At 55.7% G+C, this 19,793-nt stretch overlaps 2 protein-coding genes across 2 annotated transcripts in view; one reads left to right on the top strand and one right to left on the bottom strand.

Annotated features, from left to right (window-relative positions):
* AGBL5 (AGBL carboxypeptidase 5) overlaps positions 1-19,793 on the top strand; it is a 36,953-nt gene that overhangs the window by 16,240 nt on the left and 920 nt on the right. The window contains 7 exon segments of the mRNA XM_078885779.1: positions 1,527-1,635; positions 2,263-2,886; positions 5,761-5,859; positions 6,726-6,892; positions 10,677-10,791; positions 10,793-10,840; positions 13,472-13,770. Coding sequence (XP_078741905.1) covers positions 1,527-1,635; positions 2,263-2,886; positions 5,761-5,859; positions 6,726-6,892; positions 10,677-10,791; positions 10,793-10,840; positions 13,472-13,770 — 1,461 coding nt within the window.
* LOC144955604 (uncharacterized) lies at positions 13,814-19,759 on the bottom strand (the record flags this gene model as incomplete). The annotated part of the gene is made up of 4 exons (XM_078885776.1): positions 13,814-13,861; positions 14,685-14,845; positions 16,720-17,745; positions 19,612-19,759. Coding segments are annotated over 4 exons (1,383 nt in total), but the record flags the coding sequence as incomplete, so codon positions are not given.

Raw genomic sequence — 19,793 nt, 5'->3', positions numbered from 1 at the left:
TCTGTGTGTGTGTGAGTGAGTGTGTCTCTGTGTGTGTGTGTGTGAGTGAGTGTGTCTCTGTGTGTCTCTGAGTGAGTGTGTCTCTGTGTGTGTCTGTGTGTCTGTGTGTGTGTGTGAGTCTCTCTGTGTGTCTCTGTGTGTCTCTGTGTGTCTCTGAGTGAGTGAGTCTCTGTGTGTGTGTGTGTGAGTGAGTGTGTCTCTGTGTGTCTCTGAGTGAGTGAGTCTCTGTGTGTGTGTGTGTGAGTGAGTCTCTGTGTGAGTGGTTCCTCTTCAAGCTGGTGCCCATGCTGAACCCTGATGGGGTGCAGCGTGGTCACTACAGGTGTGTCTGTGTGTGTGTGAGTCTCTATGTGTGTGTGAGTCTCTCTGTGTCTATGTGTGAGTCTGTGTGTGTCTGTGTGTGTGGGTCTCTGTGTGAGTCTGTGTGTGTGTGTGTGAGTCTGTGTGTGTGTGTGAGTCTGTGTGAGTCTGTGTGTGTGTGTGAGTCTGTGTGTGTGTGTGAGTCTGTGTGTGTGTGTGTGAGTCTGTGTGAGTCTGTGTGTGTGTGTGTGAGTCTGTGTGTGTGTGTGTGAGTCTGTGTGTGTGAGTCTGTGTGAGTCTGTGTGTGAGTCTCTGTGTGTCTCTGTGTGAGTCTGTGTGTCTGTGTGTGTGTCTCTGTGTCTGTGTGTGTGACTGTGTGCGTGTCTCTGTGTGTGTGTGAGTCTATGTGAGTCTGTGTGTGTGTGTGAGTCTGTGTGTGTGTGTGAGTCTGTGTGTGTGTGTGAGTCTGTGTGTGTGTGTGAGTCTGTGTGTGTGTGTGTGGGTCTCTGTGTCTGTGTGTGTGACTGTGTGCGTGTCTCTGTGTGTGTGTGAGTCTGTGTGAGTCTGTGTGTGTGTGTGTGAGTCTGTGTGAGTCTGTGTGTGTGTGTGTGGGTCTCTGTGTCTGTGTGTGTGACTGTGTGCGTGTCTCTGTGTGTGTGTGAGTCTGTGTGAGTCTGTGTGTGTGTGTGTGAGTCTGTGTGAGTCTGTGTGAGTCTGTGTGTGTGTGTGTGTGTGAGTCTGTGTGTGTGTGTGTGTGAGTCTGTGTGTGTGTGTGTGAGTCTGTGTGTGTGTGTGAGTCTGTGTGTGTGTGGGGGTCTCTGTGTGAGTCTACGGTGATTGTGGTGTTGACCGTGCGGTGGTTGTGGTTGTCGTGACGGTGTGGTGGTGGTGGTGGTGACGGTGGTGACGGTGTGACGGTGGTGATGGTGGTGACGGTGGTGATGGTGGTGACGGTGGTGACGGTGGTGACGGTGGTGACGGTGGTGGTGACGGTGGTGACGGTGGTGACGGTGGTGACGGTGGTGACGGTGGGTGACGGTGGTGACGGTGGTGACGGTGGTGACGGTGTGACGGTGGTGACGGTGGTGACGGTGGTGGTGACGGTGGTGACGGTGGTGACGGTGGTGTGACGGTGGTGACGGTGGTGACGGTGGTGGCGGTGGTGACGGTGGTGACGGTGGTGACGGTGGGTGGACGGTGGTGGTGGCGGTTGTTGCGTTGTGCAGGACGGACACGCGCGGGGTCAACCTGAACCGTGTCTACTCCGACCCCAGCCCAACGCTGCACCCCTCCATCTACGCCGTGCGCTCCCTGGCGCTCTACCCACCACTACGCTAACAACCACAGCCACAACCACAGCCACAACCACAGCCACAACCACAGCCACAACCACAGCCACAACCACAGCCACAGCCACAACCACAGCCACAACCACAGCCACAACCACAGCCCACAGCCACAGCCACAGCCACAACCACACTGACCCAGCCACTCACAACCACAACCACAGCCACACCGACCCAGACACTCGCTCACCCAACATCACCACCAACCACACAAACCTCACCGGCTCAGTGCCACACAACCACCACAACCACCACAACCACCACAACCACCACCACAAACCACCACAACCACAACAACCACCCGCCGCCACTCAGCGGTGAAACGCAGCCAGTCCGATTCGGCGTGCGTACTCCGTCAGATGGCGAACTACACCGGTGGTGGTGGTGGTGGTGGTGATGGTGGTGGTGATGGTGGTGGTGATTGGTGATGGTGGTGGTGGTGGTGATGGTGGTGGTGGTGGTGATGGTGGTGGTGGTGGTGGTGGTGATGTGGTGGTGGTGGTGTGGTGGTGATGGTGGTGATGGTGATGGTGGTGGTGATGGTGGTGGTGATGGTGGTGGTGATGGTGGTGGTGATGGTTGTGGTGATGGTAATGGTGGTGATGGTGGTGGTGATGGTTGTGGTGATGGTAATGGTGGTGATGGTGGTGTTGATGATGGTAGTGGTGAAAGAGTTGGTTGTGATTATGGTGGTGGTTGTGGTGTTGTTGTTGTTGGTGGTGGTGGTTGTTGTGGTGGTGAATATGGTGGCGGTGGTTGTGGCGGTAGTGTTGGTGATTGTGGTGGTGGTGGTGGTTGTAGCTGTGGTGGTGGTGGTGGTTGTGGTGGTGGTGGTGGTGGTGGTTGTAGCTGTGGTGGTGGTGGTGGTTGTAGCTGTGGTGGTGGTGGTGGTGGTGGTGGTGGTGGTAGCTGTGGTGGTGGTTGTGGTGGTGGTGGTGGTGGTTGTGGTGGAGCGTGGAGTGGAAGTCCGGGATCCAGATCCGCCCAGGAGAGCCCCGAGTCAACTCCACTCCGGGCTTTCCCAGAACCGTGCGGGGAGGGGGGGCACATGCAGGTAGCTGACACCACCACCACCACCACCACCGACATCACCGCCACCACCGCCACCACCACCACCACCGATACCAACACCACCACCGCCACCACCGACATCACCACCGACACCACCGCCACCACCGCCACCACCACCACCACCGCCACCACCGACACCGTCAGCATCGTCGCTGCTGCTACTGCAGAGGTACGAGATACACTCACTCAGTCACTCACTCAGTCATCCACTCACTCACTCACTCACCCACTCACTCACTCACTCACCCACTCACTCACCCACTCAGTCAGTCACCCACTCACTCACTCACTCACCCACTCACTCACTCACCCACCCACTCACTCACCCACTCACCCACCCACCCACTCACCCACTCACCCACTCACCCACTCACTCACCCACTCAGTCAGTCACCCACTCAGTCATTCACTCACTCACTCACTCACTCACCCACTCACCCACTCACTCACCACTCACCCACTCATACACTCACTCACTCACCACTCACCCACTCACTCACTTATACACTCACTCATACACTCACTCACTCACTCATACACTCACTCATACACTCACTCATACACTCACCCACCCACCCACCCACCCACTCACTCATACACTCACCACTCACCCACTCACTCACCCACTCACCACTCACCCACTCATACACTCACTCACTCACCACTCACCCACTCACTCACTTATACACTCACTCATACACTCACTCATACACTCACTCACTCACTCATACACTCACTCACTCACCACTCACTCACTCATACACTCACTCATACACTCACTCATACACTCACTCATACACTCACTCACTCACTCATACACTCACTCACTCATACACTCAGTCAGTCACTCACTCACTCACTCACCCACTCACCACTCACCCACTCACTCACCCACTCAGTCACTCACTCACCCACTCAGTCAGTCACCCACTCACTCATACACTCACTCACTCACTCACCCACTCACCCACTCACCACTCACCTACCCACTCACCCACCCACCCACCCACCCACTCACTCACTCACTCACCCACTCACTCACTCACTCACTCACCCACCCACCCACCCACCCACTCACTCACTCACTCACCCACTCACCCACCCACCCACCCACCCACTCACTCACTCACTCACTCACTCACTCACTCACCCACCCACCCACTCACTCACTCACTCACCCACTCACTCACTCACCCACCCACCCACCCACTCACTCACCCACCCACCCACCCACTCACTCACCACCCACCCACCCACCCACCCACTCACTCACCCACCCACCCACCCACCCACCCACTCACCCACCCACCCACCCATTCACTCACTCACCCACCCACCCACTCACTCACCCACCCACTCACTCACCCACCCACCCACCCACCCACTCACTCACCCACCCACCCACCCACTCACCCACTCACCCACACACTCACCCACTCACTCACCCACTCACCCACTCACCCACCCACCCACTCACCCCACCCACCCACCCACTCACCACTCACCCACTCACACCCACTCACCCACCCACTCACCCACTCACTCACTCACTCCACTCACCCACCCACTCACTCACCCACCCACCCACCCACCCACCCACCCCACTCACTCACCCACCCACCCACCCACCACCCACCCACTCACTCACTCACCGACTCACCCACTCACCTCACCCACCCACCCACCCACTCACCCACCCACACCACCCACCCACCCACCTCACCCACCACCACCCACCCACCCACCCACTCACTCACCCACTCACCCACACACTCACCCACTCACTCACCCACTCACCCACTCACCCACCCACCCACTCACCCACCCACCCACCCACTCACCCACTCACCCACCCACTCACTCACCCACCCACCCACTCACCCACCCACTCACCACTCACCCACTCACTCACCCACAGGAGGGGAGTGGACTGGCGTACTACGTGGATCTGCATGGACACGCCACTCACCCACTCACCCACTCACCCACCCACTCACCCACCCACCCACCCACCCACTCACCACCCACTCACCCACCCACTCACCCACTCACCCCTCACCCACCCACTCACCCACCCACTCACCCACCCACTCACTCACCCACCCACTCACCACTCACCCACTCACTCACTCACCCACCCACTCACTCACCCACCCACTCACCACTCACCCACTCACCCACTCACTCACTCACCCACCCACCCACTCACCACTCACCCACTCACCCACCCACCCACTCACCCACTCACCCACTCACTCACCCACCCACTCACCCACCCACTCACCACTCACTCACCCACAGGAGGGGAGTGGACTGGCATACTACGTGGATCTGCATGGACACGCCACTCACCCACTCACCCACTCACCCACTCACTCACCCACTCACCCACCCACTCACCCACTCACCCACTCACTCACCCACTCACCCACTCACCCACTCACCCACCACTCACCCACTCACCCACTCACTCACCCACCCACTCACCACTCACCCACTCACTCACCCACCCACTCACCACTCACCCACAGGAGGGGAGTGGACTGGCGTACTACGTGGATCTGCATGGACACGCCACTCACCCACTCACCCACTCACCCACTCACCCACTCACTCACCCACTCACTCACTCACCCACTCACTCACCCACCCACCCACTCACCCACTCACCCACTCACTCACCCACTCACTCACTCACCCACTCACCCACTCACCCACCACTCACTCACTCACCCACTCACTCACTCACCCACTCACCCACCCACCCACTCACCACTCACCCACAGGAGGGGAGTGGACTGGCGTACTACGTGGATCTGCATGGACACGCCACTCACCCACTCACCCACTCACTCACCCACTCACTCACCCACCCACTAACCCACTGACCCACTCACCCACCCACTCACCCACTCACTCACTCACTCACCCACCCACTCACCCACTCACTCACCCACCCACTCACCCACTCACCCACTCACCCACCCACACACTCACCCACCCACTCACCCACTCACCCACTCACCCACCCACTCACCCACAGGAGGGGAGTGGACTGGCGTACTACGTGGACCTGCATGGACACGCCACTCGACGCGGCTGCTTTGTCTACGGCAACGCCCTGCACAGCGCGGAGCCGCAGGTGCAGATCCTCACCAGATCCTCACCAGATCCTCACCACCTACTCACTACTCACCACCTACTCACCACCTACTCACTACTCACCACCTACTCACCACCTACTACTCACCAGCTACTCACCAGCTACTCACCACCTACTCACCAGCTACTCACTACTCACCACCTACTACTCACCAGCTACTCACCACCTACTCACCAGCTACTCACTACTCACCACCTACTACTCACCACCTACTACTCACCACCTACTCACCACCTACTCACCACCTACTCACCAGCTACTCACTACTCACCACCTACTACTCACCACCTACTCACCACCTACTCATCACCAGCTACTCACCACCTACTCACCAGCTACTCACTACTCACCACCTACTACTCACCACCTACTACTCACCACCTACTCACCACCTACTCACCACCTACTCACCAGCTACTCACTACTCACCACCTACTACTCACCACCTACTACTCACCACCTACTCACCACCTACTCACCACCTACTACTCACCACCTACTCACCACCTACTCACCACCTACTCACCAGCTACTCACTACTCACCACCTACTACTCACCACCTACTCACCACCTACTCACCACCCCTCCTCCCCCTACTCCCTCCTCCCCCCTCCCCCCTCCCCCCCTCACTCCCCCCCCCTACCCCCCCCTCCCCCCTCACCCTCCCCTACCCCCCCCTACTCCCCCTTCCTCACCCCCCCCCCCCTTCCCCTACCCCCCCTCCTCCCTACCCCCCCCTCCCCCCTTACTCCCCCCCCCTCACCCCCCCACCCCCCCTCCCCCCCTACCCCCCCCCCCTCACCCCCCCTCCCCCCCTCTTCCCCCCTCCTCCCCTCCCCCCCAGCTAGAGAACGTGCTGTTTGCGCGTCTGCTGGAGTTGAACTGCGCACACTTTGAGTTTGCCGCCTGCAGCTTCTGGGCGCGCGGGGTGGACAACGCAGCGCGCGGCGGGGACAGCAGAGAGGGGAGCGGGAGGGTGGCCATACACAGAGCCACGGGCATCACACACTGGTACACACAGTCACACACACACACACTGACACACACAGTCACACACAGTCACACACACACAGTGACACAGTGACACACAGTCACACACAGTGACACACACACACACATACATACACACACACACAGTCACACAGTCAGTGGACACACACACAGTCACACACACACAGACACAGTCACACACAGTGACACACACACACAGTGACACACAGTCACACACACACACAGTCACACACACACACAGTCACACAGTCAGTGTACACACACACAGTCACACACACACATACACAGTCACACACAGTGACACACACACACAGTGACACACAGTCACACACACACAGTCACACACACACACAGTCACACAGTCAGTGTACACACACACAGTCACACACACACATACACAGAGCCACGGGCATCACACACTGGTACACACAGTCACACACACACACACACAGAGCCACGGGCATCACACACTGGTACACACAGTCACACACAGTCACACACACACAGACACACACACTGACACACACAGTCACACACAGTCACACACACACAGTGACACAGTGACACACAGTCACACACAGTGACACACACACACACATACATACACACACACAGTCACACAGTCAGTGGACACACACACAGTGACACACACACACAGTGACACACACACACAGTCACACACACACAGTGACACACACACACAGTGACACACACACACAGTCACACACACACAGTGACACACACACACAGTCACACACACACAGTGACACACACACACAGTCACGCACACACAGTGACACACACACACAGTGACACACACACACAGTCACACACACACAGTGACACACACACACACAGTCACACACACACAGTGACACACACACACAGTCACACACACACAGTCACACACACACACAGTCACACACACACAGTGACACACACACACAGTCACACACACACAGTGACACACACACACAGTGACACACACACACAGTCACACACACACAGTGACACACACACACAGTCACACACACACAGTCACACACACACACACAGTGACACACACACACAGTGACACACACACACAGTCACACACACACAGTGACACACACACACAGTCACACACACACAGTGACACACACACACAGTGACACACACACACAGTCACACACACACAGTGACACACACACACAGTCACACACACACAGTGACACACACAGTCACACACACACAGTGACACACACACACAGTCACACACACACAGTCACACACACACAGTCACACACACACACACAGTGACACACACACACAGTGACACACACACACAGTCACACACACACAGTGACACACACACACAGTCACACACACACAGTCACACACACACACACAGTGACACACACACACAGTGACACACACACACAGTCACACACACACAGTGACACACACACACAGTGACACACACACACAGTCACACACACACAGTGACACACACACACAGTCACACACACACAGTGACACACACACACAGTCACACACACACAGTGACACACACACACAGTGACACACACACACAGTCACACACACACAGTCACACACACACACACAGTGACACACACACACAGGGAGAGCAAAGAGGGGAGCGGGAGGGTGGCCATACACAGAGCCACGGGCATCACACACTGGTACACACAGTCACACACAGTCACACACAGTGACACACACACACACAGTGACACACAGTCACACACACACAGTCACACACACACAGTCACACACACACAGTCACACAGTCAGTGTACACACACACAGTCACACACACACACAGTGACACACACACACAGTCACACAGTCAGTGTACACACACACAGTCACACACACACACAGTGACACACAGTCACACACAGTGACACACACACACACAGTGACACACACACACACACACAGTGACACACACACACAGGGAGAGCAAAGAGGGGAGTGGGAGAGTGGCCATACACAGAGCTACGGGCATCACACACTGGTACACACAGTCACACAGTGACACACAGTCACACATACACACAGTCACACATACACACAGTCACACACACAGTGACACACACAGTTACACACACCACACACACACCACACACACACCACAACAACAACAACCGCCATTCGCCACTAAGTGGCGGTGACGTCACCACGACGCTTGTGCCAGGCCATGTGCACCCTGAGGCCACGTGAAGTGTCGAACGCCCGCTGGCAGGAGGTCACGGGGCAGACCCAGCAGGTGCCACGGGTCGACTGACCGAGATGACCGAGATGACTGGCTGATGCACCACCTGTGCCCCCTACTGTGCCAACTTGCTGTGCTTTAGCCACCCGGCGCTCCGCTCGTTGTTGTGAGCGTCGCTCCTCCGCCCTCCGTTGTTGTTGGAGGGCGACTGCCTCCAACTGCCCAGTAGCGTCCTTCACGAGCCTCCTCCACTGAGGCCGATCTTGACACCGCTGGTACCAGTCATCGGCAAGTCCACTCAGCTCCACGTCCTCCTGTACCACATCACTCCATCTCTTCTCTAGCCCGTGCCGCGCCCGTTTATCCCCCTCGATCCGGCCGAACAAAAGCTGTTGAGGCATGCGGTGGCTGGGCATGCGGGCTACATGACCCAGCCAACGCAGCCTTGCCTGCCGGAGGAGCTCACCGATGAGACTTTGCCCAGATCTTTCAAGGATTTGTGAGCTCCTCACACAATCCAGCCTGGTTAAACCCAGGATGGATCGTAGGCAGGCCAGCCTAAATGTTTCCAACCGGCGAAGATGCTCCATTAGGGGGGTCCACGTTTCGCAAGCGTAGAGAAGGGAGGGAATGACCGTGGCCGAGAAGACCTGAAGCTTCGTGCGGAGCGACAGGCCAGGTAGCTTCCACACAGCAGCGTTACGCAACCGATGAAAAGATATTGCCGCTCGACTGATTCGGAGTGAGACCTCTGCTGATAAACTGGAGCCGGTCATAAGCACACTGCCCAGGTATGGGAAACTCTCCACTCTCTCCACAACTGCCCCATCACCGATTGGGAGTTGTGGGGGTGGAGTGCCCGATGGTACAAAATACCCAGGCAGGTGCTTAGTTTTGGTGGGGCTGATGGTAAGGCCCCACCTCTTAGTGGCACGCTCCAGTCTCAGCAGCAGCGTCTCCAACTCCTCTTCTGAATGAGCAGCTATTACCAAATCATCGGCATACGTAACGTGGTTGACCAATAGGGAGCCATCCCTTGATCGCACCCGGGCGTCGATCAGCCTCCCATTATATCTGTACCAAATGGTAATTCCCCCGGTACAGCTATTGAAGGCTTCACGAACTACGCAGTCGAAATAGATGTTAAATAATGTGGGAGCCAGAGGACATCCCTGTCACACCCCAAGGTGTACAGGGAAAGGCTCCGACTCCCGGCCACGTAGTTTTACCCGGGCCCGCTCACCATCATGAAGGTCCTTAATGATCGTGAGCAGAGGGTCAGGGACTCCGAAAGCACGAAGAACAACCCAGAGCCCAGGCCTACTGATGGTATCATAGGCCTTGACCAGGTCAATAAAGCAGAGATGTAGGTCTTTTTGGAATTCCCTACACCTCTGCTGTAGCAGACGGACAGAAAATATGGCATCTGTGCAGGACCGCCCTTTCCTGAAACCGCACACACACACAGTCACACACACACAGTCACACACACACAGTCACACACACACACACTGTCACACACACACACTGTCACACACACACACCACGTGACCTCTCTCTCCACAGCTACACGCTGGAGTGCAACTACCACACGGGCCGCAGGGTGGGGGCTCTGGCACCCGTGGTGGGTGACGGGGGGCGCGCCACCCCCCCCCACCCACTCGCCCACGGGGGGGGGAGGGGCGGGGCGATCGGCACCCCCCCACTACACACCCAGCATCTACGAGCAGGTCAGGGGTCACTCACTCACTCACTCAGTCACTCACTCAGTCACTCACTCACTCATACACTCACTCAGTCAGTCACTCACTCACACACTCACTCACTCAGTCACTCACTCATACACTCACTCAGTCACTCACTCATACACTCACTCACTCACTCAGTCAGTCAGTCACTCACTCGTACACTCACTCATACACTCACTCACTCACTCATACACTCACTCACTCACTCATACACTCACTCACTCACTCATACACTCACTCATACACTCACTCATACACTCACTCACTCACTCACTCATACACTCACTCACTCATACACTCACTCACTCATACACTCACTCATACACTCACTCAGTCACTCACTCACTCACTCAGTCACTCACTCATACACTCACTCACTCACACACTCACTTATACACTCACTCACTCACTCATACACTCACTCATGCACTCACTCACTCAGTCACTCACTCAGTCAGTCACTCACTCACTCACTCATACACTCACTCACTCATACACTCACTCACTCGTACACTCACTCACTCATACACTCACTCACTCATACACTCACTCACTCGTACACTCACTCACTCATACACTCACTCACTCATACACTCACTCACTCATACACTCACTCACTCAGTCACTCACTCATACACTCACTCACTCACACACTCACTTATACACTCACTCACTCACTCATACACTCACTCATACACTCACTCACTCATACACTCACTCATACACTCACTCACTCATACACTCACTCACACACTCACTCACTCGTACACTCACTCATACACTCACTCAGTCACTCACTCAGTCAGTCACTCACTCATACACTCACTCACTCATACACTCACTCACTCACACACTCACTCAGTCAGTCACTCACTCACACACTCACTCACTCATACACTCACTCACTCATACACTCACTCACTCATACACTCACTCACTCACTCACTCACTGATACACTCACTCATACACTCACTCACTCATACACTCACTCACTCGTACACTCACTCACTCACTCACTCACTGATACACTCACTCATACACTCACTCACTCATACACTCACTCACTCATACACTCACTCATACACTCACTCACTCATACACTCACTCATACACTCACTCATACACTCACTCATACACTCATTCATACACTCACTCACTCATACACTCACTCACCACTCACTCATACACTCACACTCTCACACTCACTCATACACTCACTCATACACACACACACACTCTCTCACTCACACACTCACTCACACTCTCTCACACCCACACACTCTCACCACTCACTCACCCACACACTCTCTCACTCACACACACTCACTCACACACTCTCTCACTCACTCACACTCTCACTCTCACCACTCACTCACCCACTCACTCACCCACACACTCACTGACACACACTCTCACCCCCACCACCCCAGGTGGGCCGTGCTTTGGCGGTAGCGACGCTGGACCATGCCGGAGTGAACCCGTGGCCTCGCGCCTCGCTCACTCACTCACTCACTCTCTCACACACTCTCACACTCACTCACACACTCACTCACTCACACACTCACTCACTCACACACTCACTCACTCACTCACACACTCACTCACTCACACACTCACTCACTCACACACTCACTCACTCACACACTCACTCACACACTCACTCACACACACTCACACACTCACTCACACACTCACTCACACACACTCACACACTCACTCACACACACTCACCCACACTCACACTCACCACCCCCCCAGGTGGGCCGAGCCCTGGCCGTAGCGACGCTGGACCATGCCGGAGTGAACCCGTGGCCCCGCGCCTCGCTCACTCACACACTCACACACTCATACACTCATACACTCTCTCACTCATACTCACTCACTCACTCACACACTCTCTCACTCACACACACACTCACTCACCACACTCTCACACTAACTCACTCACTCACACACTCATACACTCACTCTCACACTCACTCACACACTCACTCACTCATACATTCTCTCACTCACACACTCACTCATACACTCACTCACTCACACACTCACTCACTCACACACTCACTCACTCATACACTCACTCACTCACACACTCACTCACTCACACACTCACTCACTCACTCACACACTCACTCACTCACACACTCACTCACTCATACACTCACTCACTCACACACTCACTCACTCACACACTCACTCACTCATACACTCACTCACACACTCACTCACTCATACACTCACTCACTCATACACTCATACACTCATACACTCTCTCACTCATACACTCACTCACTCACACACTCACTCACTCACACACTCACTCACTCATACACTCACTCACTCACACACTCACTCACTCACACACTCACTCACTCATACACTCACTCACACACTCACTCACTCATACACTCACTCACTCATACACTCATACACTCATACACTCACTCACTCATACACTCTCTCACTCACACTCACTCACTCACACACTCACACTCACTCACTCATACACTCATACACTCATACACTCACTCACTCATACACTCACTCACACACTCACACTCTCTCACTCACACACACTCACTCACTGACACTCTCACCACCCCTCCCAGGTGGGTCGAGCCCTGGCCGTAGCGACGCTGGACCATGCCGGAGTGAACCCGTGGCCCCGCGCGTCGCTGGCGGAGGCCAGCGACCTCGCGGCCCTCCGCGTCTCGGTCCGACACCAACTCCACAGCGGCCGCTACGGCGGTGGTGGCGGTGGTGGCGGTGGTGGTGGCGGTGGTGGCGGTGGTGGCGGTGGTGGCGGTGGCGGTGGTGGCCGTGGGGTCGGTCAGGCAAGAGGGGCGGCAGTGGCGGGCACACGCAGAGGGGCGAGCGGGGCCACCAGCAACGTCACCGTCAAGAGCAGGTGAAGGGGGGGCCCTGGGTGAGGGTGTGGGTGAGTGTGAGTGTGTGGGTGAGTGTGTGGGTGAGGGTCTGGGTGTGGGTGAATGTCTGAGTGACTGTGTGGGTGAGTGTGTGGGTGAGTGTGTGGGTGAGTGTCTGGGTGAGTGTGTGGGTGAGGGTCTGGGTGTGGGTGAGTGTGTGGGTGACTGTGTGGGTGAGTGTGTGGGTGAGTGAGTGTCTGGGTGAGTGTGTGGGTGAGGGTCTGGGTGTGGGTGAGTGTGTGGGTGACTGTGTGGGTGAGTGTGTGGGTGAGTGGCTGGGTGAGTGTGTGGGTGAGGGTCTGGGTGTGGGTGAGTGTGTGGGTGAGTGTGTGGGTGAGTGTCTGGGTGAGTGTGTGGGTGAGGGTCTGGGTGTGGGTGAGTGTGTGGGTGACTGTGTGGGTGAGTGTGTGGGTGAGTGTCTGGGTGAGTGTGTGGGTGAGGGTCTGGGTGTGGGTGAGTGTGTGGGTGACTGTGTGGGTGAGTGTGTGGGTGAGTGGCTGGGTGAGTGTGTGGGTGAGTGTCTGGGTGTGGGTGAGTGTGTGGGTGACTGTGTGGGTGAGTGTGTGGGTGAGTGGCTGGGTGAGTGTGTGGGTGAGGGTCTGGGTGAGTGTCTGGGTGAGTGTGTGGGTGAGGGTCTGGGTGTGGGTGAGTGTGTGGGTGACTGTGTGGGTGAGTGTGTGGGTGAGTGGCTGGGTGAGTGTGTGGGTGAGTGTGTGGGTGAGTGTCTGGGTGAGTGTGTGGGTGAGGGTCTGGGTGTGGGTGAGTGTGTGGGTGACTGTGTGGGTGAGTGTGTGGGTGAGTGTCTGGGTGAGTGTGTGGGTGAGGGTCTGGGTGTGGGTGAGTGTGTGGGTGACTGTGTGGGTGAGTGTGTGGGTGAGTGGCTGGGTGAGTGTGTGGGTGAGTGTCTGGGTGTGGGTGAGTGTGTGGGTGACTGTGTGGGTGAGTGTGTGGGTGAGTGGCTGGGTGAGTGTGTGGGTGAGGGTCTGGGTGTGGGTGAGTGTGTGGGTGAGTGTGTGGGTGAGTGTCTGGGTGAGTGTGTGGGTGAGGGTCTGGGTGTGGGTGAGTGTGTGGGTGACTGTGTGGGTGAGTGTGTGGGTGAGTGTCTGGGTGAGTGTGTGGGTGAGGGTCTGGGTGTGGGTGACTGTGTGGGTGAGTGTGTGGGTGAGGGTCTGGGTGTGGGTGAGTGTCTGAGTGACTGTGTGGGTGAGTGTGTGGGTGAGTGTGTGGGTGAGTGTGTGGGTGAGTGGCTGGGTGAGTGTGTGGGTGAGTGTGTGAGTGAGTGTCTGGGTGAGTGTGTGGGTGAGTGTGTGGGTGAGTGTCTGAGTGACTGTGTGGGTGAGTGTGTGGGTGAGTGTGTGGGTGAGTGTGTGGGTGAGTGTCTGAGTGACTGTGTGGGTGACTGTGTGGGTGAGTGGCTGGGTGAGTGTGTGGATGACTGTGTGGGTGAGTGTGTGGGTGAGTGTGTGGGTGAGTGTGTGGGTGAGTGTGTGGGTGAGTGGCTGGGTGAGTGGCTGGGTGAGTGTGTGGGTGAGTGTGTGGGTGAGGGTCTGGGTGTGGGTGAGTGTCTGAGTGACTGTGTGGGTGAGTGTGTGGTTGAGTGTGTGGGTGAGTGTGTGGGTGAGTGTCTGGGTGAGTGTGTGGATGACTGTGTGGGTGAGTGTGTGGGTGAGTGTGTGGGTGAGTGTGTGGGTGAGTGTGTGGGTGAGTGGCTGGGTGAGTGGCTGGGTGAGTGTGTGGGTGAGTGTGTGGGTGAGGGTCTGGGTTTGGTTGAGTGTCTGAGTGACTGTGTGGGTGAGTGTGTGGGTGAGTGTGTGGGTGACTGTGTGAGTGAGTGGCTGGGTGAGTGGCTGGGTGAGTGTGTGGGTGAGTGTGTGGGTGAGTGTCTGGGTGAGTGTGTGGGTGAGTGTGTGGGTGAGTGTGTGGGTGAGTGTGTGGGTGAGTGTGTGGGTGAGTGTGTGGGTGAGTGACTGGGTGAGTGTCTGGGTGAGTGTCTGGGTGAGTGTGTGGGTGAGTGTCTGGGTGAGTGTCTGGGTGAGTGTGTGGGTGAGTGTGTGGGTGAGAGTCTGGGTGAGTGTCTGGGTGAGTGAGTGGGTGAGTGTGTGGGTGAGTGTGTGGGTGAGTGAGTGGGTGAGTGTGTGGGTGAGTGTGTGGCTGAGTGGCTGGGTGAGTGTGTGGGTGAGTGTGTGGGTGAGTGTGTGGGTGAGGGTCTGGGTGAGTGTCTGGGTGAGTGAGTGGGTGAGTGAGTGGGTGAGTGTCTGGGTGAGTGTGTGGGTGAGGGTCTGGGTGAGTGTGTGGGTGAGTGTGTGGGTGAGTGTGAGGGTGAGTGGGTGAGTGTGTGGGTGAGGGTCTGGGTGAGTGAGTGGGTGAGTGTGTGGGTGAGTGTGTGGGTGAGGGTCTGGGTGAGTGAGTGGGTGAGTGTGTGGGTGAGTGTGTGGGTGAGTGTGTGGGTGAGTGTGTGGGTGAGTGGCTGGGTGAGTGGCTGGGTGAGTGTGTGGGTGAGTGTGTGGGTGAGTGTGTGGGTGAGGGTCTGGGTGAGTGTGTGGGTGAGTGTGTGGGTGAGTGTCTGGGTGAGTGTCTGGGTGAGTGTCTGGGTGAGTGAGTGGGTGAGTGTGTGGGTGAGGGTCTGGGTGAGTGTGTGGGTGGGTGAGGGTCTGGGTGAGTGACTGGGTGAGTGACTCGGTGAGTGTGTGGGTGAGGGACTGGGTGAGGGTGAGTGTGTGAGTGAGTGACTGGGTGAGTGTCTGGGTGAGTGGCTGGGTGAGTGTCTGGGTGAGGGTGTGGTTGAGGGTCTGAGTGAGGGTCTAGGTGAGTGACTGGGTGAGTGGCTGGGTGAGTGTGTGGGTGAGTGTGTGGGTGAGTGGCTGAGTGAGTGACTGGGTGAGGGTGAGTGTGTGGGTGAGTGTCACACGCAGAGGGGCAAGCGGGGCCACCAGCAACACCACCGTCAAGAGCAGGTGAAGGGGGGGCCCTGGGTGAGTGTGTGGGTGAGGGTCTGGGTGAGTGTCTGGGTGAGTGAGTGGGTGAGTGAGGGTCTGGGTGAGGGTGAGTGTGTGGGTGAGTGTGTGGGTGAGTGTCTGGCTGAGGGTGAGTGTGTGGGTGAGTGTCTGAACTAGGCTCTGAACTAGGCCCTGAACTAGGCTCTGAACTAGACTCTGAACTAGACTCTGAACTAGGCTCTGAACTAGACTCTGAACTAGGCTCTGAACTAGACTCTGAACTAGACTCTGAACTAGACTCTGAACTAGACTCTGAACTAGACTCTGAACTAGGTTCTGAACTAGGCTCTGAACTAGACTCTGAACTAGGCTCTGAACTAGACTCTGAACTAGACTCTGAACTAGACTCTGAACTAGACTCTGAACTAGGCTCTGAACTAGACTCTGAACTAGGCCCTGAACTAGGCTCTGAACTAGACTCTGAACTAGACTCTGAACTAGGCTCTGAACTAGGCTCTGAACTAGACTCTGAACTAGACTCTGAACTAGGCTCTGAACTAGGCTCTGAACTAGACTCTGAACTAGACTCTGAACTAGACTCTGAACTAGACTCTGAACTAGACTCTGAACTAGGCCCTGAACTAGACTCTGAACTAGGCTCTGAACTAGGCCCTGAACTAGGCTCTGAACTAGGCTCTGAACTAGGCCCTGAACTAGACTCTGAACTAGACTCTGAACTAGGCCCTGAACTAGACTCTGAACTAGACTCTGAACTAGACTCTGAACTAAACTCTGAACTAGGCTCTGAACTAGGCTCTGGACTGGGCTCTGAACTGGGCTCTGAACTGGGCTCTGAACTGGGCTCTGAACTGGGCTCTGAACTAGACTCTGAACTAGGCTCTGAACTAGGCCCTGAACTAGACCCTGAACTAGACCCTGAACTAGACTCTGAACTAGGCTCTGAACTAGGCTCTGAACTAGGCTCTGAACTAGGCTCTGAACTAGGCTCTGAACTAGGCCCTGAACTAGACCCTGAACTAGACCCTGAACTAGACCCTGAACTAAACTCTGAACTAGACTCTGAACTAGACTCTGAACTAGGCTCTGAACTAGGCTCTGGACTAGACTCTGGACTAGGCTCTGAACTAGGCTCTGAACTAGGCTCTGGACTAGGCTCTGGACTAGACTCTGGACTAGGCTCTGAACTAGACTCTGGACTAGGCTCTGAACTAGGCTCTGGACTAGACTCTGAACTAGACTCTGAACTAAACTCTGAACTAGACTCTGAACTAAACTCTGAACTAGACTCTGAACTAGGCCCTGAACTAGACTCTGAACTAGGCTCTGAACTAGGCCCTGAACTAGACCCTGAACTAGACCCTGAACTAGACTCTGAACTAGGCTCTGAACTAGACTCTGAACTAGGCTCTGGACTAGGCTCTGAACTAGGCTCTGGACTAGACTCTGAACTAGACTCTGAACTAAACTCTGAACTAGACTCTGAACTAAACTCTGAACTAGACTCTGAACTAGGCCCTGAACTAGACTCTGAACTAGGCTCTGAACTAGGCCCTGAACTAGACCCTGAACTAGACCCTGAACTAGACTCTGAACTAGGCTCTGAACTAGGCACTGAACTAGACTCTGAACTAGACTCTGAACTAGGCCCTGAACTAGGCCCTGGACTAGACTCTGAACTAGGCTCTGGACTAGGCTCTGGACTAGGCTCTGAACTAGGCTCTGAACTAGGCTCTGAACTAGGCTCTGAACTAGGCTCTGAACTAGGCTTTGAACTAGGCTCTGAACTAGACTCTGAACTAGGCTCTGAACTAGGCTCTGAACTAGGCTCTGGACTAGGCTCTGGACTAGGCTCTGGACTAGGCTCTGGACTAGGCTCTGGACTAGGCTCTGAACTAGACTCTGAACTAGGCTCTGGACTAGGCTCTGGACTAGACTCTGGACTAGGCTCTGGACTAGACTCTGGACTAGGCTCTGGACTAGGCTCTGGACTAGACTCTGAACTAGGCTCTGGACTAGACTCTGGACTAGGCTCTGAACTAGACTTTGAACTAGGCTCTGAACTAGGCTCTGGACTAGGCTCTGGACTAGGCTCTGATCTAGACTCTGAACTAGACTCTGAACTAGGCCCTGGACTAGACTCTGGACTAGGCTCTGGACTAGGCTCTGGACTAGACTCTGGACTAGGCTCTGGACTAGGCTCTGGACTAGGCTCTGGACTAGGCTCTGAACTAGACTCTGAACTAGGCTCTGAACAAGGCTCTGGACTAGGCTCTGGACTAGGCTCTGGACTAGGCCCTGGACTAGGCTCTGAACTAGACTCTGAACTAGGCTCTGAACTAGGCTCTGAACTAGGCTCTGGACTAGGCTCTGGACTAGACTCTGGACTAGGCTCTGGACTAGACTCTGGACTAGGCTCTGAACTAGGCTCTGGACTAGACTCTGAACTAGGCTCTGGACTAGACTCTGGACTAGGCTCTGAACTAGACTCTGAACTAGGCTCTGAACTAGGCTCTGGACTAGGCTCTGGACTAGGCTCTGATCTAGACTCTGAACTAGACTCTGAACTAGGCCCTGGACTAGGCTCTGGACTAGGCTCTGGACTAGGCTCTGGACTAGGCTCTGAACTAGACTCTGAACTAGACTCTGGACTAGACTCTGAACTAGGCTCTGGACTAGGCTCTGGACTAGGCTCTGATCTAGACTCTGAACTAGACTCTGAACTAGGCCCTGGACTAGGCTCTGGACTAGGCTCTGGACTAGGCTCTGGACTAGGCTCTGAACTAGACTCTGAACTAGACTCTGGACTAGACTCTGAACTAGGCTCTGGACTAGACTCTGAACTAGACTCTGAACTAGGCTCTGAACTAGGCTCTGAACTAGGCTCTGGACTAGACTCTGAACTAGGCTCTGGACTAGACTCTGAACTAGGCTCTGAACTAGACTCTGAACTAGGCTCTGGACTAGACTCTGAACTAGGCTCTGAACTAGACTCTGAACTAGGCTCTGAACTAGGCTCTGAACTAGGCTCTGGACTAGGCTCTGGGCTA

The sequence above is a fragment of the Lampetra fluviatilis genome, unplaced genomic scaffold (assembly GCF_964198595.1).
Source record: "Lampetra fluviatilis unplaced genomic scaffold, kcLamFluv1.1 SCAFFOLD_309, whole genome shotgun sequence".
NCBI classification, from domain to species: Eukaryota; Metazoa; Chordata; class Hyperoartia; order Petromyzontiformes; family Petromyzontidae; genus Lampetra; species Lampetra fluviatilis.
Note: the sequence above shows the minus strand (reverse complement) of the source record. Positions and strands in the feature narration are given on the sequence as shown.